The 22781-nt window shown below is 43.3% G+C and overlaps 2 protein-coding genes across 3 annotated transcripts; both read right to left on the bottom strand.

Moving 5' to 3' along the window:
• Positions 1 to 1921: 1921 nt before the first annotated feature.
• ass1 (argininosuccinate synthase 1) lies at positions 1922 to 17589 on the bottom strand. The gene is made up of 15 exons (XM_085927049.1): positions 17483 to 17589; positions 16630 to 16756; positions 16197 to 16265; positions 15669 to 15857; positions 15545 to 15601; positions 15400 to 15474; positions 14957 to 15027; positions 14836 to 14866; positions 10220 to 10310; positions 7802 to 7886; positions 7522 to 7586; positions 5442 to 5573; positions 4758 to 4914; positions 2300 to 2365; positions 1922 to 2109 (listed from the first exon to the last, which is right to left on the bottom strand). The coding sequence occupies exons 2-15, from the start codon at positions 16729 to 16731 to the stop codon at positions 2061 to 2063; spliced, it is 1239 nt and encodes a 412-aa protein (XP_085783175.1). The 5' UTR covers positions 16732 to 16756; positions 17483 to 17589; the 3' UTR covers positions 1922 to 2060.
• A 488-nt stretch (positions 17590 to 18077) lies between these two features.
• LOC147048192 (surfeit locus protein 4) lies at positions 18078 to 22412 on the bottom strand. 2 transcript variants are annotated; one of them, XM_085926841.1, is made up of 6 exons: positions 22124 to 22412; positions 20244 to 20430; positions 20081 to 20157; positions 19951 to 19994; positions 19697 to 19883; positions 18078 to 19454 (listed from the first exon to the last, which is right to left on the bottom strand). In XM_085926841.1, the coding sequence occupies exons 1-6, from the start codon at positions 22169 to 22171 to the stop codon at positions 19188 to 19190; spliced, it is 810 nt and encodes a 269-aa protein (XP_085782967.1). In that variant the 5' UTR covers positions 22172 to 22412; the 3' UTR covers positions 18078 to 19187. The 2 variants fall into 2 exon arrangements, with proteins under 2 accessions (XP_085782967.1, XP_085782966.1); XM_085926840.1 differs by lacking the exon at positions 22124 to 22412 and adding an exon at positions 21824 to 21973.
• Between the last annotated feature and the right edge of the window lie 369 nt (positions 22413 to 22781).

Below are 22781 nucleotides of genomic sequence, written 5' to 3' on the forward strand. Positions count from 1 at the left end.
TCAGTTTATATTATATATTGTGGGTTCTAGTGGTTGACAGTGGAACTACACTCAATTAACCGAGCGTTAGATCAACATTAAGTTAACTGGGGAAAAAAATAAAACTGCAATTTCATTTGAAACATTCTATTTAAGATCTTGGTAAAAATGTATGCTTGGCATAAAAATTTGGACACCAACGGTTAAGATCTTTTCACATTTAAAAAAATTGTATGATAAGAACATTTTATTTGATAAATAATGATTATCTTAGGAAGGATAACTGCCAATAACACTTATATTGAATCAAATGATTGATCAAATCCCATAAAAATGACCCAGACGACAATTTATTTTCCTGAATCACTTTGTATGACCTCATCACAAATCCGGCACCACTCGCTTGAGCCACAAACCTCGCGGGAGTGGTCCATTACCACTTACCAGTTAAGCATTAGTCTGAAATGTGCTGTGTTTTTGATGCCTTAACTAACAGTAATTAAAAATAAAACACACACACATACACATATGATAGTGGAGCAAAATGGCTGAAAGGACCTGGAGACAGGTGGAGGGCTGAAACGGAGGTCCCGCCGGTTCCCAGGTAGGAAGCTAGACGTCATAATGGACCCTAAGCCAATGCGGGATTTTGGACTTAGGTTACAGCAGAAAACGAAAAAAAAAAAAATGTTGGCCTGTAATTGTTGGTAATTAACCCCCTCGGTGGTCATTGTCACCGGCTCATTGTGCGTCAGAGTAAAGGTCAGCAAAAGCTTTTTTTTCCGCAGACAGCTCCACCAGCATGAATGAGGACAAAAGACAGGAGAACTATGTTGAGTCCAAGCTTCTATGCACTTGTAGATTTGACAAGTAGATCACTCCAAACTCTAAAGTGGGCTAACAGTGTTGCTAAGAAAGAATCAAGTGTTTACTTCCTGGTTACTCCTTCCAAATATGGCCATACATGGTTTTTCTTTCCATGATATCACACAAACCTCGATTTCAAGTCCCCTCCTGACTTTTTCCCAAACGTCCCTTCACCTTGGTTCCATTGGAAGTCAGGTGAACAACGAGCTCCTTTGTACTTTGAGCTTTGTGCTCCTTGACAGGGACTTGAAGGTTAGTCGACCCTGACTCCCGAAGAGACGCGGAACAGCACGGAACTCCATTAGACCCCGCCTCCGCCAACTTTTCATGTCGTGCTATTGTTACCTATGTCTATTCCCTCCTGAGTGGGTAATGATGGGTAATTGCTCCCGGGTCAAGGATGATTAATTCCCTTGGTCAGGCGTCAGCGCAGGTAAGACGGAGAAGATGGAATATGAGAAGTGCTCGACGAATGAATGGGTGAGTATCCCAGCATGAATCTTTTAAGAATCTTTAGCAAACTAATCAAAACAGATCCGGACGTTCAAACACCTTTTTAGTGGATTAATAACATTTTTAAGAGTTGCTAAAGTCAGTTTGAGATTATAGCTGTCCCCCGACCGCTTGGCCCTCCCGCCCGCCTTCAGCTTGACTGACTAATCTGAATATGGGGGCCATTTCAGACACTGATTATCTTGCAACCTGTGCACGCGTGACAGTAAATGCTGGGGCCGGCCGGTAATTGACCAGGCAAAGACTGAGACGCCTGCCGTGTAATTGAGCAGGAGCTGGGAGGAGGTGGATGGGGTGGGGGGGTGAGGAGGTGCCCGACGCAGCACTCAAAGGTCCGAGGAGCCGTCATTGCCCATTAGACCCGGCGGGGAGTCCCTCGACCCGGCGGGAGGTCCCCTTATGGTGGTGTACTCTGACGCTGACACCTTTCAGCGATACATCGGCTAAATTGTAACGACCCACATTAAGAGAAATTTTGCTGAACTTAAGCCTACTTTTAAGTGGAGGAGAAAGAAACTGGAAGTCGTGAAAATGTTTGCCGTAAATAGGGTGGAGGATAATCGCTTGTTTCGATTTTTATTCATTATTATCCACATTGAAAGGATTGATCACAAAACAGTCTCATTTTAAACGATGGAATAGAAGAAAGAAATCTTGCACGTATTAGGTTGTTGGTACTTGGACTTGTCGTGTTCGTCGGCTCACTTCTTGTTGCTGGAGAGACCCTGCAGACGTTGATGCTCCTTGAGCCTGCGGTGAAAAAGATTTCTTAGAAATTGCATACAAGGGGGTCTTCAGTCGGGCCGCGACATGTGATACTTTGAGGTTAGCGCTGTAATAAACCCAAGACCATACGGTTAAATTTCGCAACAGGCTGTGTGACAACAATTATAGAAAGCATCAACACAAAATGGAATATTTTTAGTCCATCAATGCTTACCTGACGGCGTTGATCCTGATGAATCCGGAAGCGTCGCAAGGTTCGTAATCTCCCTGCACATCCATGCTAGAAAGCCCAAATAGAACAGCACGCAATTAAATGTTTTGTAAACACACCAGACGTGAAGCCTCATTAAACGCTGGGATAACTGGATCATTGATAAGGCCTTCGGAGGGAATAATGGGCCTATTGATTTCTCCACCCGGTCTTACGTTGAAGTATTTGAGAGTCGGTATTGGACGACGACAGAAAAGAGATGCTCAGTTTGATCAAAAAAAAAATAATCCCATCATATCAAGTCGAACAGGGCTTCTCAAACTGGGGTTCCCGGAACACAACGGGGACAGACGATATGGTGCGATAGTCATAGATTAGAGATGAAACCACGAATCGAAAACGAATTGATTTTCCTTCAAATTCATTGATCATTATTTCTGAGAGTTGATGAATCATTTCGAGACTTAAAATGACAAGAATGTCCCCAAACCCTCGAAAGTTTGATCTAAAAGGGGTTCTCGGGTTCATTCGCACACCTCGAAAAAGGTTCTAAATCAATCCCTCGCCGTGTTTTGCCATCCATCCTAAGTGCACGGCGCACAAAAGCGTTCGGCGGCGCCATCGGTAATCACGTCAGTTTTCTACCTGCCGTGCTTAATGCACTGCCTGGCCCGAGTCCTCTCGCGGCCGCCCCGTTTTTTTTTTTTTTTCCCGCCCGGCGCTTATTCTTTGCGAGCACTTAGCCAAAGAGGAAATTGCCAACAAATGATAGGATAAACACGATCAAAAAAGAAAGTCTGACAACTAAATCATCAACTCTCAATACAAGGCTCTCTGCTTGGCACCTGAGCGCCATTATGAGTGAGTGGCTTGGGAGTGCGTGTGATGCTGGCAGAAACCCTGCCGTCTAATTGAGAGGCCAGCCAGCAGACAGGCGAGGAGGGTGACATTTCCCTCTCAGATGGGTGCAGTGACGGGCTGCGTTACCACTGCGCTAATGATGCCGTTTACACTTGCCCACGGAGAGACAGCGAGATGCCGGCGGGGGGCCTGTGTAGTTGTGTGTGTGTGTGTGTGTGTGTTGCGGCTGTGCAATGACAAATGTGTGCGACTGCTCCTCCAAGGTATATGATTCTTGAGCATGCAAGAGACAGTATATCCTTTTTTTTTTTTTTTGTACATACTAAGGCCCGATCGATATTGAATTCTGGCAAATGCCAATCCCGATATTTGGAAGCGTAACATTTCATGGTGTAATTAATTATAAAAGTACTTTTTACAAGATGAAAAAAATAAATTACTGGGAAAACATTTGATTTGATTTATGATTTGATATTTATCTTGTCAACAGAGAAAAGTTGGCCGATTTTTTGGGGGGGCGGGCAATGTTAAAATGATCTGTTAATGTATATTTAATAAAAAATAAATAATAAAAAATGTAAAAAATTGGCCAATTTTTACCAATTTTAAAAGCGCTAATTTCAACAGATTCTATCGGTCGCGTCCGATTCAAAATAAATTGGAGTGAATTATTCCTCATGAATTAATTAGCGCGCCTTAAACTAAAGCAGGCAATGAATCAGAGCATTTTACTGGATTCCTTTGTCATTTGTTTGGGGACATTTGCACTGAGCCCTTTTGTGGGGAACTTCAGGGCCCATCTGTCAGGAGGGCCTGAGGACTTTGCCACGGTGAAACACAACACCTCAGTCGCGCAACAAGCTAGCGACTTTTACGCTAACAACCGAGCTCATTCCAGTTTCCCCCAAAAAAAATAGCAGGAAATTTAAATCAAAAGCAATGCAGGAGAAGAAGAAATTTATGTAACGTTCTCCATTTTAACCACTTTGTCTCCACCTTGTGGTTTCGATACCAATTCTGATCAATTATTCGCCGATTATACACCGCAACTCACTCGCAGCCTGACCGATTGCGCAATTTAAAAGCGAGCTCGCAGATGGAGCAACTAACAAGAGTTCTTTTTCTCCCCCCCCCCCCCCCCCCCCTTTTGACTCCTTTTCTCTTGTACCGAAAAAAAATAAAGCGCCTGCTCGCCAAAACGGTGTGAGAAACTTCACGGCTGTTCACTGGAGGCATGGCTCCTCCTGACCTGCTTAACAAGCGTGACGCTTTTGCTACTTTCCTCTAAAAAGGCCCGCTCGACATCGGCTCTCTCTTCTGTAGCTGAAAACACTATTAGTCGGTATAAGTGTGTGTGACTCAAGTGGGGGGGACACAGAGAAGCATATGGACTTTTTTTTTTTTCACTTTGGTCAGTGCTGAGCCTGCCCACAGGGCATCGGGGGTCAACCGCCTGAACAAACCCACTGTTAGCGCGGCTGTGAGGTCATGGGGGGGGGGGGGGGGCAGGATCGGGGGGGGGCGCCTTCCAGAAACTGAGCTTGACACTACTCTGATGTCTTTGTACATTCAGAGACTCCACATGTTGATCTTTGCTTACCTGACCAGCTCCTCGTTGTACAGGGACTTGGGCGACTCTCGTCCCAGAATGTAAACCTGGCCCTTGAAGACGGACAGCTGCACTTTGCCTTCAATGTTCTCCTGGGACTTGGCTATGCACTGGCGCACAAAGTCACATTCTGGACTGTACCAGAAGCCTGAGAAACAAAAAACACGTCTTTAGTGTACTGGTTGGAGTCGACTAGTGGATTAGTGGACGGTGTGTGTTGAATGTTGGACCTCCCCCTTCGTGTTTTCCAGACAGATGGAGGAGAGGCTCTTGTCCGCATTTGTTCGTGGAGGACCCGCACGGCTTGGCAGGGGTCCTCCTCTGATCAGTACCTGACCTCCACCTCATCGTCTGTCACGTTCTCCCTTTGATTATTGTCATCTACATATATTCGTTGGTCATTAGCATTCTTAAGCGTGTGTCGGAAAATAGAATGCAAGTCAGCATTTTGCAGATTGCACTTGTTTTGATTCTTTTAATCCATCCCTCAATTGAATTGTCCAGTCTCTAATGGCCCTGATCCGATTAAGTGGATGAAGGTGCAGAAGAGACTTGGGACTGAGCAGAAGGGAAGATTAGGACACCTGAGCTACACGCTAAACACACAAGTCAAGCTCGACGGACAGATCCAGAGACACAGCTGGGTGAATATTATGCCATGTTTGATTGACTTACCGTTGTAGACCAGCTCGGAGAACTTGATCCCGAGTCCCTGTTTGATTCTGCGCACCTCCTTGTCCATGGTGAACGTCTCAATGTCGAGATGGGCCTTTAACAGAATGGTACCTCCGGGGGTTTCATAGATCCCTGACAAATAAATACAAACAATTCATTTTTAAAAGTTCATTAAAAAAAAAAAAATAATAATTTAAAACATTTAGATATATATATTTTTTAATCTATTTATTCAGTGTTTTGTGACGTAATATTAAATCTTTAAAAAAAAAAAAAGAATTCCATCACACTTTCTGCAACCGCATATTGTAGAAAGTATCAGATTATCTTTTTTCGTGAGCCCCAAAAAAAGAATACATGAATATTAATCTTGCACCTTGTGACAGACAGCTCCTTGCTAAATATGGGAGTGTGTGTCCATGCAGGCTAAATGACAGGGTAGGAGGCCCCTGCCAACCAGCAGAGCGTGGACCAGGACTCTGCCTATACCCTGCAATTTACCCCCTCTGGTCGGGGAGGGGCTGAAAAAAATGAGGTGGCTGACAGCAGAAATGAAGCTGTCACTCAAATGTCAGCTCAATCAAAAGTGGGGGGGCACAATGCGGTTACAGGCCGAACACCGCCGCTATGCTATTTAATCTCCCGCTCTGGTCTGTACGAGTGCAAATCCTCCAGCGCCGTTCCTGACCTGAAAACAGAGAAGCACTTACTGCGGCGCTGGCGGCCAGAAAGCGGGCTTAGCCCCGTCGCTAATTGTCCAAAGCCTCAAACGGCCGCCACCTGAGCTTGAAGGGCTCGTGGGCCTTTTGCTGATCCGATGGGAGCGCGTAGGGACATTTCCGTTGGCCGGCCTCCATCAGATAAATACGTTAAAACTGCCTCCAAGTAAACTTGGCTTAAAAACGGATTAACGGCAGAGAAGCAACAATAGGGAAGCTTTTTGGAAGTTGAGTTAAGGCTTAAGGAGAAAACACCTCCAGTGCTTTTCCAGGTTTTTAAGCTCATGAAGTGACGACAGGTATGCAAAACTTGAAGGCTAAACGGTTTGAGCCGTGAAATTCAATACGACACGATTTGAACACAAATGGTGCAGCAACACTTATAAACAGTCAGTACTAGTGGGGTCTGTTTCTGCTTTGAATTTATTGTTTGAATTATTTTATAGAATTCTTTTTATTAGTTTAGTTATTTTTCTATTTTATTTTTACTTTTCAATTTCAACCCAATTTCACATCCAGGTACGATTTGGACAGTTTCTCCTTTATCGATTTTTAATGGCGGAGGTCTGAACTTGCTTTCATTTTCAGGAGAACGGGACACGTCAATCTTGTCTAATAGTCTCCTAACGGTGATTTCCCACAATCTCCGCTTGTGCACAGAAAGGTCAGAGGTCCGACAGCGCTGTGACAGGATTGCCGATTGTTTTGTAGCTACATTCTTTGACACGAATAAATATGACCTGACAAAAAAAAAAAAAAAAAAAAAAAAAATTCTATGAATGCACTCAGTGGGGGTTACTCAAGCGATGTGACACATTGGCCTCCACTTCTTCTTTTTCTCACTTTTCCGTTTCTGCTTTCTTTTGTACCGACGACGAAAAAGAAAAGTGGGCTTCCCACTTTCCCCATTTCTACCTGCCAACGTTGTGTCACGGCGGTGAAAAGGTGTGTAGGTGTGTGTGTGTGTGTGTGTGTGTGTGAACACGCAAGCTTTGGCTCACTTATTTGTGATGTTTGTCACAAGCAGAGTTGAAGTGACAACAGTGCACAAGTGACGGACAGATGTTTTGAGCCCTGTGGAGCAGGTGCGCTCCCGTCTCAAATGTTTGTTTTTCTCCCGTGGATATTTCCGCGCACACACACCGACCGACATGAATGAATGGAAGTGTATAATTCCAAACGCTTGCAGGAGACGCATTTCGCTTTTACCGACTTGAAGCGCTCATGTAAAATAACTGCAAATTGCTAAAAAGCTCCCGATGTGGAAAGGAAGATTTGAAGAGAAGAAAAGGTTGAAAATATCCAGACGTGTTTCGGTAGAAGAGCCTCCAAGATGAACATGAAAGCGTAATTGTTTTCACCTCGGGATTTCATGCCGATGAAACGGTTTTCCACGATGTCGATGCGACCCACTCCGTGCTTTCCGCTAAGAGAGTCACACAGTATTGACATTTCATTCAACAAATGAAAATATTTAAAATAGAACAAAAATATATTTAAAAAAGAAATCTGTTATATCATCGGAAGAAATGAAAGAAAAACATGTATTTTTAAATGACAAGGAAATATTAAGCTCATTTTCAAATAAAATAAAATATAAAAAAAAATATTAAAGGAATATTTGAAAAAAAATATCCTTACCCAATCTCATTCAGAAATAAAAAGATATCCAAAGGGGTGTCTTTTGATATTCCTTGCTTCACACTAACCACCTTGACAGGAACGCCTGAAAAAATGACCCATCAAATATATAATTACAGCAAGCATATTTTTCTTTCAACAGATTGAGCTCAATTTTTCAGAAACCTTTTCCAACCATCCTTTTTATTTAATGCAAGAAAATAACAACGGCGAGACTAAAGTGGACCTGCAATTTGCATGAATAAGTGTGCCGTCACCAGCATGCATTATAAAAGTCACTCACAAATTTAACCTTTTCATTTTTTTTTTAATAAGTCAATAAATTCAAACTTCTTAAACTAAAACCAAAATTCAAAGTAATCTAAATCACATTCTCCACCACGAGCTTTCTGCTCTACACTCAACCTGAAAAATGAATTGTTAGGCATGACACATAAACTCAAATAAATATCTAGTGACAAGTATTCATTACAAGTCATTGATATCAATAATGGTCAAGTAAAACGCGTCACAAAAGGGGGCGACGAGAAAGAATGGCTAATAAATTCAAAGGCTCGACCAATGTGAAAGCTGTGAAATTGTGGGCCGGCCTTAAACTAATTCAATTAAACACACAGCTTTGTTATTGGCGCTCTCTTTAGCGCTGACACTGACAGAGTGTGTGTGTGTGTGTGTGTGTGTGTGTGTGTGTGCGAGAACAACTTACCAAGCGTCCCATCAGATACACACATTGATAGTTTATTTTGTTGACCGGGAGACACCCACGTTGGCATCCGTCACTGTCACCCCGCTGCTTAATGATGCGCTTTAATGATAGACGTGGGCTAAATGTTGACGGGGGTCGGAGGACACCCCAAAAAAAAAAAAAAATAAAGATACCATTTTGAGGGGGATGTCAACCCCAAAAAAAAAAAAAAAAAAATCTTCTTTGATTTGGATACAACAGCTTTGGGAAAAATCCTGACATGTGAAGGACTTGACAAATTTTCCTTGGACAAGGGCTTTGTTGACGGGCCCATTGGCGTATCGCGGGAATCTCGCGGCTCCCATGGAAGCAAAAGTGGAGAAGAGGGTTATTATCAACACCGCAACCCCCGCCCCCCCCCCCCCTTATAGCTAATAATTCGATTAAAAGTTCAAATAAATGAAGTGACCGAACGTGGGAGTGGAGGGGCCGAGCCTTTTCCTGCATTTTGCACACTCTCTCCATCATTCCTCCGCTCACATCATTCACCCAAACGGCTCGCTCTCATTCTTCCCGTGATCCTTTTCTTCAGGTTTTTTTTTTTTTCTCTCGCCGCCTAACAGTGCAAACAATGGGTGCGCAGACACAGTTGTAGGAAAAATTACTGCTTTACATTTTTCCTCTCTGTCTCTCTTTCCTCTGCTTATTTCTTTGGCGTGAAAGGAGGGAGGGATGGAAGAAAAAAAATGAGGGGAAAATACGGGGGGGGAATGGAAAAAGGTTTTTGTTGTTAAATATTCTTTTTTAATCAGTGAGAAAACTTTGGTGAGAAAAAGCAAGGATGAAAAAGGCGTAGGGTGGGTGGGGGGGGGAGTGAAAACATTCTTGTGCTGGATCTTGTGCTCAGAGGGAGGAGCAGGCTCGGTCGGGGCCTTTGTGTGGACAACTAAAACAGCTTTTGTCACAGGGCGCTCAATAAAAGCCAAAGAGAATATGTGTGAAAACGGTGCACAGGGTTGGGAAAAAAAAAAAAAAACTTAAAAAAAAAAACCAGGCACGACATTCAGGTGTGCCATAAGTGATGAAGCGCTTGATCCGAGTGACATTTTTTCGCTAGTTTGCCGAGACAATTTTCGAATGCAAACTTTATGAATGTCTCATTTTAAAAAAAGTGATATTATCCCACAAGTCCCGTCTGATAAGAGGAGCTAGTGTCCCCACCCCCTCACCCCCTCCCTCATGGATGCTCTTCATCCGCTAGGCGATGAAGAGACATCTGTGCTATTTGCCCCCCGGGCTGGATGTTTCTTGCAAACACTTTCCACTCTTCCAGCCCAACATATCTAATGAGAATCTCCCCCTCGGGGTGTGGATGACTTCCGGCCAACCACGCACGGCAGGTTGGCATATTAAGTCTGGGTGGTCAGCGGTGATAAAGTGGCAAAAGGGGGGGGGGGTCAGTGTTGGAGCGCCAGCCCCGCGGCGACAGTGGCCCGTGTTAAGTAACAAGAGAAGCTGACAGTGCGGACATCAACATTGGAGACAAACGACTTTTGAAAAGGGAGCTCGGGAAATAAAATGACTTGTGTGGTCCTGCCATCATTTTTTTTATGTAGTTATGCAAGTGTGTCGATCAAATTGAAATCGTATGGCATTATTTGTACGCGATATTTTATAAAGGCTTAAAAAAAATGATAAAAAGGACAAAAGCAGTGGTTGAAATAGACACAAACCGTTTTGGAACTGCAGCTCCAGTACATCAGGGGAGGAGGGAGCGTCTTCTGGGTTCTTAGTCATTTGATAGAGGTCAGTCGGAGCGTGGTTCTGAAAAAGAACATCAAAAAAAATAAAGAAGTTTGCTCCCACTGATGAACAACCTTCAGAGACCTCATCACAGAAGACTTTTGTGTGAAATTGACACATGGCTAGCAGGAGAAAAGAGATGATGAGGCGTGAAAAGTAGTTACTTGAAAATGTCGGGAATGGGCGAAGAAAAGAAAAAAAAAAAAAAAAAAATCAATATTACATTTTTTTTTTTTATTGTGTGTGGCCCTGCAGCAGAGGCAACTCCATCAATCCATCTTCATCATAGCGCTTGTCCTTATTGAGTGATGCTTCTCCCTCAAATATTTATTTTTAGATGAATTTACATCAACTACGTAATTAAAGAAATATTTTTCAGTTTGAGGAAGGCAAAATGTTGTGCCCCGATGCACAAAGCAAGGTCCATAAGACACGCTCGGTTGCATTTGGTGAGGACGAACAAGAACATTTTTAAAGAGATCATCTTCTTGTTTTTATCTAAATCTATTTCCCCCCCCCCTCTGTTGACAACGCTTTCATCTTCCGTCGTCAATTTTCTGCCTGACAAAGCCTTCCTATTATTTCGCATCAGCGCGACAAAAAAAGTTGTCCCGGCTGTCAGACGTTTGCGTCCTGGAGTCGGGAGTAGGACGGTGTCCTCGGAGCGGCGGCAAATTGTAGGGGTGCTATGCAAAATAACGACTGAGTGCATTTAAATGGAAAGCTTTACCAGACACGGAATCATCACACAATAACTAATCGGCGTTTGTCACTGAGGTGAAAACGAGGAGCCGCAAACGCTTTTTTCCCTTTTAACTAAACACCCAAATTGATGGCGACCGTGTCACCTCTTTGGAATTTTATGCCTCACTGGCCTAAAAGATGCCAAATGAGTGAAGTGGGAAATCTAAAAAGCCTTCTGATGGCTGAATTTTATTTACATGGGAAGTGTTTAAAAAAATATATATATATTTTGAGGTTTGGTAGACTCGGTTGATGCTTAATTCAAAATAAGCTTAGTTTTCTAGAGGGCGCTACTGAGACGATTTGAAGCCATTGCTCCAAAATAAATACCTGAAACTTCAAAAAGTTCTCAGGTATGATTAGGCCTCAGAAAAGATGATTCATTCCTAGAAGGACTTGAGAGCCCGAAATATTCAAATGTGAGCATATCACAATAAAATGGGAGCGCACACTTAAGGGTGGCTGGATACAAAGAAGGGAATCACTCAGTTTGAAGATCAATGCATTTCAATTGAAACCCCCTGCAGGTGGACTTGTCCCAAAGCCGTGGCCCTGGGAGGGAGGGAGGAAGGGAGGGGGAGGAGGTGGGGAAAGGTAGAGGAGGGAGGGGAGGGGGGGGGGGGTTGGGTATTGGTGGCAAATGGTGCGTGAAGCACACCATCATGTCGCACAGAGCAAGTCCTTTGGCAGTCTTGGCTTCGGCCATATTGTTGTGCTAAACGTGGCCCATAGAGCCACGGAGAGGGCTGACGCATGAACTTAAAGCAAGTAAATTTCTATCTTTCCACATATTATTTGCCTCATTGATTTTCAATCGAAGCCAACGGGGCCTAAAGAAGCAGCGGTGGCAGGGAGATGGAAGAGGAGGGGGGGGGGGGGGAGGAGGGGGGGGGGGGAGGAGGGAGCTCACCAAAGGGAGAGTTGAGAGGGCCGAAAACATCCTTGGTGCAATGGCTCGGAAATGACGCTTAAATGACTGTGTTTCGGGCCTCTCTTTAAAATGCAAACGTGGAAAACCGAGATGAAAAATATCCTCGTCATGTGCAGGGGGAGATGTTTGATTTGCTGCTCGCTTTCAAAAAGGGACTTGGCAGTATGTTCCATGCTCACTTACGGGAAGGAGGGGAAACATTTTTTAAATAAATAAAAAATAAAAAAATTAATAAGTAAATAAAATGACATACAATTAATTCCCCTAAAATAATTCCGGCGACACGCCTGATGATGCCAACCTTAAGTGTTTGGTAATCATCGGTCTAAGTATTACTGGTCCCGCCCGAAGGGACGTGAGCGCACGGACCCCAAAAGCTGACCTCTTTGCTTCAAAGCACACATTCAGGCGCACACTTACTCCGACAAGCTCCCACTTCCTTCCCCTACAGGCGCTCTTCTGTTTCTCCATCCATCTTTCCAACTAGCCAAGCGACCAAAAAACACGGTTTGCCACTTCCTCCAGCCACCCGGCGTCGTTCCGCCTCTTTACTTCTGGTCAACGCGAGCGGCGGTCCATCCGCTTCCAAGTCACAAAGAACAAAGCGGGTCGGGGGGGGGGGGGGGGGGGGGTAACTGATTGAGGCTATAATTAAGAGTGAGCTGATGTTTTAATGACTCGGGACGAGTGTCAGGCTGCCTGAGGGTGGCACCCCCCCTATCACAAGCTGACATCCAACAGCGATAATGAAATTGGATTTTTTTTTCCCTTTTTTTTTTTTTTTTTTTTAAACGAGCCATTTGAAAAGGCATTCGTCTTTGTAGAACATTCTGGAAAGTGGTCGACAAGCTGCTCGCATGTCTTGATACAAGTTAACGCTACTAAACGGGGGGGTGGGGTGGGGGTCAGCAGGGCCCATTGTGTTAAAATGCTATCAGGAAGGATTCTGTGTTTTTAATTGCAGAGTAACCTGAACTGTGCCTGGCCGGGTTCTTATCTACAGCAGAACATGTGAGCGACCATTGAGACATTTCCTCATTTAACTGTGACAAGCGAAGGGAAGTGGAGGAGGTGTGCTGGGAGTAAGGGTATTTGGTGCCACAGGTGGAGGTTGAGAAGTTTGCTCCTCAGCCTTGAGGGCAGTAACTGGAGGAGAAACAGGCTGATATCGAGATGAGATATCCTCTTGAGATGACCTTCTGGGTCAATTAGCTAATGAGAGCAGATTTTCCTGAAGAGATTTGCTTTCAAATTCACTTGAATTAGTTTTTAATTTGTTGAATTAATATAGCTGAATTAACTGAATTGATTGGTTAGTACCAATCATAAAATTAACGAGTAAACCAAACAAACAAAAAAAGACAGTCGATAAAGTTCCAGCCGTTGACCGGCGTCACAAAACGGACCGCGTTCAACTTTGGAGGTTCCGCTTTCCACCATTGCCCAGGATAATGTATTCAAATCCTTTTACCGCCTCGGAGCCCGGCTCCCTAAATATTTCATTGTATACGACGCTATTAATGGACTAAACGTCCCGCTATGAATGCAACACAATAGTGTCATCATACATTGCTATGCTCCTTTCCCCTCGCATTCCTTTCAAAAAACATTTATCAAGTTCTCAGGAGGGGTGGGAAAGTGAAGGTCTGAGTTACAGTGCAGCGCAACTCCAGCCGTGCGGGACCCGTCGCCGCCTTGTGACACCCCGTCCGTTCCCGTCGGGGAGGAGGGTGCGCGCCCGATCTGTCTGGGCGCGCCCGTCTTTGTACTTTACTGTTACTGGTGACATTTTGGTGTCACGGTGTCACGGTGAAATGGCTCCCCTCCCACGTCGCAGCCCGCGGCGGCGCAAAACCGTCCAAACAATGAGCGCCCGAGAGAGTTGGGGCTGGAACTCAGGAGGCCCCAGCTGGGCGCGATGCCCCTAACCCTATCCCTCCCCCCCCCGGCTCCCATGAAATCGGGAATTAGTCGAAGCGTCACTGACGACAAGTCAGTGTCTGTGTGTCCCCGGCTCTTCCCAGGGCCCGGCGAAGACCCCGGGTGAGGCCAGACGCATACAGACATGGGCGACGCTGTGAGATGGGAGCTTTGCGGGTCGCCGAGGGCAACCTGTATGTACTGCCGTCACCTCTGACCGCCGGCAAAACTCACAGAAAGTCTCACCAGCGAGAGTTGCGTTTGTCTCTGGAGGCACATGTCATATTCCAACGGTGCTACTTTGAGGGGTCGGTCGTAAATTGTACCACTGTAAAACCACGGCGAGGACTGGCGACCGACCGCTCGGTCATGATATCCCAATATTTTTTTTTATTCTTAAAAAAAAATGAAAGCAGTGCTCGTGAATATCGATAATCGGGCCTAATTTGAGCAATCTTTCTCTTTTTTTCCCCTATTATCACATCTCGAAAAGATTATCCCGGGCAATTATCCTGTGCTGCAGGGTAATAGCTAAAATTGATTCTTTCCCGCCAGCAGATGTCTCAAAAGATTATACTGAGGGATGTCGGGTTTGCTCAGAGCAATTTTTCCAAGCCGACCAGTCTTGGCCAACAATTGTAAACATTAAACTTGTTCATTATTTCCAATGGCAAATGGAAATGTTGTGCGGTCAACATTGAATACGGCGGGCCAGGAATTTCACGATTGTGTCATTAAACGGAACGATAACCAATCAGGCCGCTTGCTGAAGGAATAACTGAATTACAAATGAGCAACAGTTACCCAAATCCTACAACTCCCCCTCTTTTTGTCTTTGCTGGAAATCTAAATGCCTTATGGCGCCATTTTCCCGCCTGCTGGTCATACGTGGTACTACAGCAGACACAAGTTTGGGGACTCAAAATTAGTGATGAGTGTCATGGATCTTACCTTGGGATTTTCCAGGATGCCAGATTCATAACTGTTAGAAAATAAAATGAGGTACGAGTGTAATGATGAGCACATTAAAATCTATTTTTAAAGCAGCTCTATTTTTAAATTGGCCTCGTACCTTATATGCATGAGGTTGGCGTCCATGCTCCAGGGGGCCTGTGGAGTGACCGGCACAGGGATGCCCTGTTTCTAAAAGGTCAACAGAAAATTGTCCACAAATGACTAGAACAAAAAAAAGTTACTGTCTACTGTTAAAGTAGCTACAAAATAATTAGATCTTTGTGGATATGTGAAGACCTGTGATTCCAAACTACTTATTTCAACTTATTGTCATTATTCTTTTGTGATGTGTCATGAGATTTTTTTTATGCACTTTGACAGAAAAAGTTTGGCAGACAGTTCTGGAAAAAAGTTTCAAAGACACTCTTGAAAGGAAGTAGAGTGGTGAGACACGTCTTGAGCGTCCTCTAGTGTCCAAACAGCTTCATGACAACCTGCTAGGCCATGTGACCATATCAGAAATATAAAAGGTAAATAACTATTTTTGCTCGACCATCATACCTGTGCGTACTCCATCAGGTCCGTTCTTCCTCGGAAGCGGTTGTAGAACTCTGGAATCCTCCAGGGTGCGATAATCTGCAAAGCACACAATTAGGTGAGCGTGACCTTCCCAGATCCAAGACAGACATCACATAAACTGAATCACCTTAACTCCTGGATAGAGGGCGTAGAAAGCCAGCTCAAAACGGATCTGGTCATTGCCCTGACGGAAACAAAACAAAACAATAAATAGCTGTACTCTCGAGAATTTATGGATCTGTTTTGCTCACCTTTCCCGTGGCACCATGTGACACGTACAGGGCTCCTTCCTGCCGCGCTATCTCAATCTGACGCCTGGCGATGCAGGGACGAGCCAACGCGGTACCAAGAAGGTATCGGTCCTCGTAGATGGCGTTTGCCTGGACAGCGGGCATGATGAAGTCCTCCACGAACTCGGTGCGAAGGTCTTCGATGAAGACCTGCACAAGAGAAGCAGTGAGGAGTCAGACTGGAGTTTATCGCTAGCTTTTTTCCATGACACTTTCTTCATTCTCAGTAGTTCTCCATTTTTTTTTTTTTAATGGACAGAAATTATTTTAACATCCTCAGCTGGCATTTTAGAGTGGAAAGATGTTGTGAAGTTCAGTGGCATCATCTAGTGGCGGAATACCTGAAGGTCACCCAGTTACATTTTTTGCTTGCATATCAAAACCAAATATAAAAATTCTAAATTGACCAACTGATGGGGTCATAAATTGATAACCCAACTGCCAAAGAACCTTTTTATTTTGGCTTTAAGAAGAATTGATCTCACATACCTTTTTGGCACCGAGGCTTTCTGCCTTTTTGCGAGCAGATTCAAAGTCTTCATCTTGTCCAATATTGGCCTACAAGGTAAGAAAAATAAATGTAATACACATCAAATTTGCTATCCGAGCAAATCCTGGCTAAAAATATCTGAAAATCTCATTAATGCAGTCTTGATATACATGTGATCCAATACAACTAACTCAAAGCCTGTATGATTCTCATTTTGGTTGTAATGTGGTACTCAAGTGTATATCACCAATGAGTCAACAAAAGCAACAAAAGCTTGTTGCTGCTTTTACATCCAGGATGAAAAGAAGAGAAATGTGCTGATGCCAAAATCCTGCTTGTGGTGCAGTGGCATTATTTAGTGCATTGAGCAGCCCTGTCTGAGCCCCCTCGAGCAAAAATGCAAACAAATCAAAACCTTCCTTCAACTCTTACCATGTAAGCAATGACATCGTAACCCTGCTCCTTGAGCCACATGAGAATACACGATGTGTCCAGTCCTCCGCTGTAGGCCAGAACCACGGTATTTTTAGCCATGATAGCAACTTGTTGCTACCGCAAGCTGTGATAACAAAGAAAAAGTGAACAGAGTCAATAAGTAACTTGAAGAGTTAGTTACACCGTGTAGTCAAGCATGAATTTTGTTTGTTTTGAGTGTTGATTGAATTCAAAGGCCAGGATACAAAACTGGTTCTACATTGAGAAATACTATTTAGGGCAGTTTGGGGATGTTTTCTTCCCTTTGGTTTACAAAAACCACAAAATGCATTGCTAATGACCAAGGATGGGAATTGTACTAGCTAGTCTGCTCAAGAATATTCGTCCCAGATGACATTTGTTAGCTCATTGCATCATCACTGCATCATTTTTTCCCAATACATTTAGTATGGCATCCACAGGTTGGACTACTTTACATATTTGTTCAGTTAATCCGCTGCATTGTGTACCTGTTCAGTCATGATTTGCGAAATATGGAGTTTAATACAAATATTCACATTACACACATTACTGAATTGGCAAATGCCTCTTTATAAAATCAAGCCTTGCTTTAAAAAAAAAAAAAAATACAAAACAGAAAACACGTGCAATGGTTTTGCTTTGAAGATAATTGGTCAAACACCAGTAAAAATAAATAAAGCTGAATTTTTTTTATTTTTTTTTAAAAATTTGTAGTGACGACGCCATTTACGAAAAGCAGCCGTCTGGCGATCGACAAAATACCAACGACTCAAATGCAATTCCAACACATGCAATCGATATTTAGGAGAAAATGACCTGTTGGACTCACTTAAATCAAATAGGAGCGGTTCTTAGAAGGTTGTGATATCAGCCTGTTGCATGGATGCAAGGTGGTGGAATAGTTGCGTAGTCCCTCCATCACTGCTCTTATTGGACTTCCTTCGGTGACGTCACACGCTTCGGAGGCGTCACACCTTAAATTGAACAATTTTTAAAAAATCTCTGGCTTTTTTTTCTTCTTTGGATTAATAAAATGTTCTCTTTGTTAGGTGTTAAATAAAATTTTTTTTTTAAATCAACAACAGCGTTCGAAAGTGAAATGTCCGCCATATTTGTTGACTCATACTCACCACTCACTTTTAAAGGGCCAGTTCATATTTCGCCCTCCAAAGTAATGAGCGTCATTCAACACAGTAAAACTATTTTTTTTTTATGTAGCAACGAATACAAGTTTACATCATGCCAATTGTTTTCCTTATATTCCTACATTTGAAAACATTCATTGATAAATTAAACACCTGCTGTGAGATTTAGACCATTGTTTGGGAACAGACGTTGTGCAGAAAGTACTGAACACTGAATGGATGCGGTATATAAAATGGCTTGTGAAAATATTACAAGCAGAGTAAATTACGTGTGAGCAATTGCTTTTGTGGTTCGATTTATTTTCATTACATATCTCAATACATGTGGAGTCATTTGATTTGAAGAGCTTCTCTTAAAATACAGTCACTCTAATTCATTTCATTTTTTTTTATTTCCTGCCATAAACATCCAAATTTGAAAGGAAACAAAAAATACAATATAAATTTCTCAAAAACCAAAACATTTTATTCTCCTTGAACTAAGGCAAAAAAACCAAAACACTAAGAACAGAGAAATAAGACGTCGCCTTAGTCCTCTTTGCGTTTCTAGATCGCAGAATATGGCATTTGACAAAACATGGATAGAGCCTCCCACCCGAGACCCCCACACCCTCCGCCCATACATCATACACAGTTCACTAGACATACGGAAGGAAGGAAGGAAGCAAGCCGCCCAATGACGAGCCCTGGCTCTTACAACCATTTCAAAATGGAGCATGGCAATCCACCACTTTGCACAACATGTACACCCCTAAGCCACACACGCCCGCCCCCCCCAGCCCAGAGTAGATAGACATGGCTTGTCAGTCACTTGCTTGGCTCGACTGGAATTAGGGATGTGAGCAGCATTAATGCTGGCAAGCCCAACTACTGCATTTTTCTCCCTCTTTGCCAAGTACGAAGGTGCATCATGCAACCAGGAGTTCCCAAAATTCAAATTTTAATGGGCCCCTGATTGTCAAGAGTACAATTAATTGTTATGGGTCATCAAGCAGGCACACATTTTGATTCACCTCTGTGTTTTTTATCCTTAATTGATGAAAAAACATTTTTGCAACGTTGGGATGCTGAGAGGATCCCAAGCCACGCTAACGCCAATAAAACAGGTGTATGTTTGACCATTCACAGGACAAAGAAGAATTTTTATTTGAAATATACGGGCCTATTACACCTTCTTATCCATACTAGCTTCGAACGAAAAGTTCAAATGACATAAAACGTAAAAAAAATGTTTCTCGGTATCTAAGGTTTTGGCCAAAACATAACAATTGAAAACAGTTGACAAGTGTAACCAGGTGAGCCAACAGAAAGAGCGAGAGGTATCTGGGGGGGATGTGGGGGTGTCTTTGAGTCCCGGTGGGTGGTGCGCCACATTTTCCCTCCCTCGCCCTACCACTCTTTCTTTTTCTCGTCCATGGACACGCCACCGGGCCCGAGGGCAACCACCAGGAGCAGGCCCCCGATGACAGAGGTGGTCTGGAAGAAGTCATACTTGAGGAAGTCATGCATAGGCTTGTAGGTGGGGATGGTCCAGAAGGCGTTGAAGTAGACGTTCATCGCCAGCAGCCACAAGACGAGCGTCAGCGCCGCCAGCTTGGTCTTGAAACCGATGGCCACCAGGATGATGAGGGCGATGCCCACCAGGTTTTGCAGGATCTGCAGAAGAGGAAAATTTACCAAGGAGATCGATCCATCCACAAGACAAATACGGTAATCCAACAAATATTTGCTGTTCACCGTTAATGTATTGACCTATTCTGATTTCGGTGCACCCGACCGTTAGCTAGTTTGTTTTTGTGTGATGTGTTCCGTGATGCAATCAAATGGAACCAATCAGTAACTTGGAACACACTGGCAAGCTACCTAGTGTGCAGTATTTATCAGTTGTGAGTACTCACAGATAAGAAGCTGGTGTCATAGTGGATTAGAGACATGAACATGAGAACCAGAAGTATGCGGCCGCCCAGCTGCATGTACTGTTTGGGCGAGCTCTCGCCCATGGAGGGCACGCCGGCGAACATGCTCTTCCCTTCTGAACGGCACTCGGCCAGCAGCAGAAGGAGACCACCGCCCAACGCCAGGTTTCTTAAAGGAGAACAAATCAATTCTTAAAAACCTCCCCACAACATCCACAATTTTTTTTGTGGCTTACCTCATCAAAAATTTTATATCCCATAAAATGCTGTAGGCGATCGTCTGGTGGGCGATACAAAAAAAAAAGAGGACAATTAATGACTTTGTTCCACATTCAAATCAATTGATGTTGCTTTTGTATTCTTCACCTGTAGCGCAATGATGCCAAATAATACAAAGCAGGCTTGCTGTACAAAATTTCTACTGAGGATGAGGATACAGCCACCTGTCATGACACACAGCAAGGCAAAGAGTTCAAATCAGCCGCAAAAAAATTTCTTCACGCGCATCGAATCCATGAAATGCACTCACCGAGCTGTGCTAATAGATTAATGAGCACGAAGAGCGATGCCAAGAAGTAGCCGCAGTTCCACGTGGTCTCGATGTAGTCCCGCTGGTCATGCCACTGGAACCACATGCGGATTCCGTCCTCCAAGAAGGTGCTAATAAGACATAGGCGCGCCAGGTGAGGCAGGTACTGTTTAGTCACCCGCAAGAACTGTGAAAACAGGAAAAACGCAAGAGAGGATGAGCAGGTGATAACAGCTGTCACAGTTGTCACATTGTCGTAACAAATAATTGCGGCTTTGGGTTGGGTCAGGTTGGTTAGGGTTAGAGAATGCTCCACTGTCGCTGCAATTAGTAAAACACGGAGCAGAGTTTTCTTGTCAGCTATCGTCATCACTAGGAAACGAGTTGTTCCTGTTTTGGGCCAATCGAAATTGAAGAAATTACACCTTAAGCTTGGTTAACAATAAATCTCTACAATGGGGGTGGGGAATTTACGGGAAGAATTTAAACTGGACAACAATTTAAAAAAAAAGAAAAAAAAAAAAGAAATCAAGCTTTCAAGTAACAGTTAGAAAACAAATACAACATTTAACACATCAGTTTGTTTTATTGCAGCAGAATTTCTCACAGTATGGTTCCTTGGAGGATTTGATAAAAACAAGTGTACATTAAAAAAGTATATATATTTTTATATTATTTTTTGTAATATAAAGTATTTGTCCCAATTTAATTCATCTTAAAAAATATTTCAAAATGGACTAATCACATTCTTCATAAACATGTCAGCACATTATAAAATGAAATCAAAGTATTATCAAACAACCCTGCCCCAAACCTTCATCCATCCATTTTTGATAGCGTCTTTAGTGTCAAGGAGAAGTCGACTTTATGCAAAAGATGTACACCCGGGACTGGTCGCCAGGCCACAAATAGTCACATGTACACTTCCATTCAAAACAAGGGACGATTTAGAATTTGGGGTCAAATAGAATACCCAGAAATACAAATTACTAGCTTTGATCTGAAACATAAAGATACTTAATTTACTCAATTCGGGAAAAAATCTGCATTTTCAATTTCACTCAGCAGCAGCAGTACCGTAATTACTCACTACTCCAGTACAGTGACGTAACAGTATAACCCCGCCTACATTTGACTCACGTCAGCACAGTCAGAGACTGCCAGCCAATCAGATTGCAACAAGTCCCTTCATGACTGCAGCGTGAGGCATGAATGGACAAAATGGGAGCCAATACAACTATGTTCCACTAAATAGTCTCCGTTGGGTATTTACTTCTTTAAATTACACTTTAGAGTCAAACTTTACAATAGAACAACGTCCAATAAATACAATTGTACAATATAAGCAGAGTTAAGCCATCCTTCACTTTAGCTCTGAACCTAAGAACCGAAAAAGGATGATGACCTCATAAACACATCCCAACTTGAGAGACGTTTTACCGTATAAAAACTAAATCGGTGCCTTATATAAGCTTAATAAGCCTACGGTGAAGCAGTAATGCCAGTGGAGCAAGTGTTAGCTGTCACTTCCTAAAATAGGTCATAGCGTGGTTATATGCATCAAGAGTTAAGATTCGTACCTTTTCATGCCAGCTATCAGCCGGCTGCTCGCCTAACATTACTGGTTGCATCCTGGCTGAACGACAAACGACAACTTCTTTCCCGAATCATGTGCAAGTGGTAGATGAAGAAGGGGACGGAAGGATAGTCACTTAACTGGTTTGTCATGCTAATTAACTCGACAAAAAGGCGGCGAGATGTTCCACTAATGGCATGTCAGCGCGTATATCAGATTAAGGACGTCTTTTATATTTATTTACCCGAGTGAAAAGAAAAAGAAGCGTGCATCAGGAGCTAGCTCGCGTGTGCTAATAACTTGCCTGGTCTGCCACGTCTTCGGCCGTGCTCATGAGATCCTCCTGCCCCATGTTTGTCGAGCAAACTGGTGCTTAACAACAAATAAAAAAAAAGGCTTTATCCGACACGTTTTACAGGCTTTTTCTATGCTTGCTTGAGACTTCCCCCCTGTGCGATGACGTTATTTGTTGAAATAAAAACAAGATGTGCCTGCCTGCAGCTGATTACTGCTCTTTGCAGTGTTGAGGAAAGGCCGCCTCCGCCCCACAATGCACCGCGATTTGAGGAAACAGGAGCGAGCGACTCTGGTCCTCCTCCCCGCTTAGCCTTCGCGCTTCTGCAACCGTGTTGTGCCACGTAAGCGCACGCAGCCTCTCCGGGAGTCCGACGCTGTGATTTGTTTATGAACTCGCTTGAACAAGCATGTTATTAACCAGAAGTGACAAAAATATTCATGCAGAAATACAGGAAAAAAAAAAAGGGTGAATTGAGGCATGAATACTTCCATACCGTTGGCTACTATTTTTGGGAGAGTCTAAAAGGTTGGACGATTGGTTTTCAAAAGTGCATTCATCGAAAAACTGGTCCTTGAAATAAATTTAACATTAGATAAACACGTTAAAAACTTGTTTTGAAACAAATTTAACGACTTTTTGTGTGTTTTTTTTTTTCTTTCCTTCT

The sequence above is a fragment of the Syngnathus leptorhynchus genome, chromosome 12 (genome assembly GCF_054491065.1).
Source record: "Syngnathus leptorhynchus isolate UIUO chromosome 12, UIUO_Slep, whole genome shotgun sequence".
Lineage (NCBI taxonomy): Eukaryota > Metazoa > Chordata > Actinopteri > Syngnathiformes > Syngnathidae > Syngnathus > Syngnathus leptorhynchus.

What these genes read in the sequence shown, in the direction of transcription:
- ass1 (XM_085927049.1), bottom strand. Translation starts at nt 16,731, where the DNA reads ATGGCTAAAAATACCGTGGTTCTGGCCTACAGCGGAGGACTGGACACA. An exon ending in CCCTCTATCCAGGAGTTAAG is followed by an intron (nt 15,475 to 15,544) that starts GTGATTCAGTTT and finishes TGTGCTTTGCAG; the next exon opens with ATTATCGCACCCTGGAGGAT. An exon ending in TTATTTCTGAATGAGATTGG is followed by an intron (nt 7,587 to 7,801) that starts GTAAGGATATTT and finishes TGACTCTCTTAG; the next exon opens with CGGAAAGCACGGAGTGGGTC.
- LOC147048192 (XM_085926840.1), bottom strand. Translation starts at nt 21,874, where the DNA reads ATGCAACCAGTAATGTTAGGCGAGCAGCCGGCTGATAGCTGGCATGAA. An exon ending in GATATAAAATTTTTGATGAG is followed by an intron (nt 19,884 to 19,950) that starts GTAAGCCACAAA and finishes TTCTCCTTTAAG; the next exon opens with AAACCTGGCGTTGGGCGGTG. An exon ending in ATGACACCAGCTTCTTATCT is followed by an intron (nt 19,455 to 19,696) that starts GTGAGTACTCAC and finishes CCTCTTCTGCAG; the next exon opens with ATCCTGCAAAACCTGGTGGG.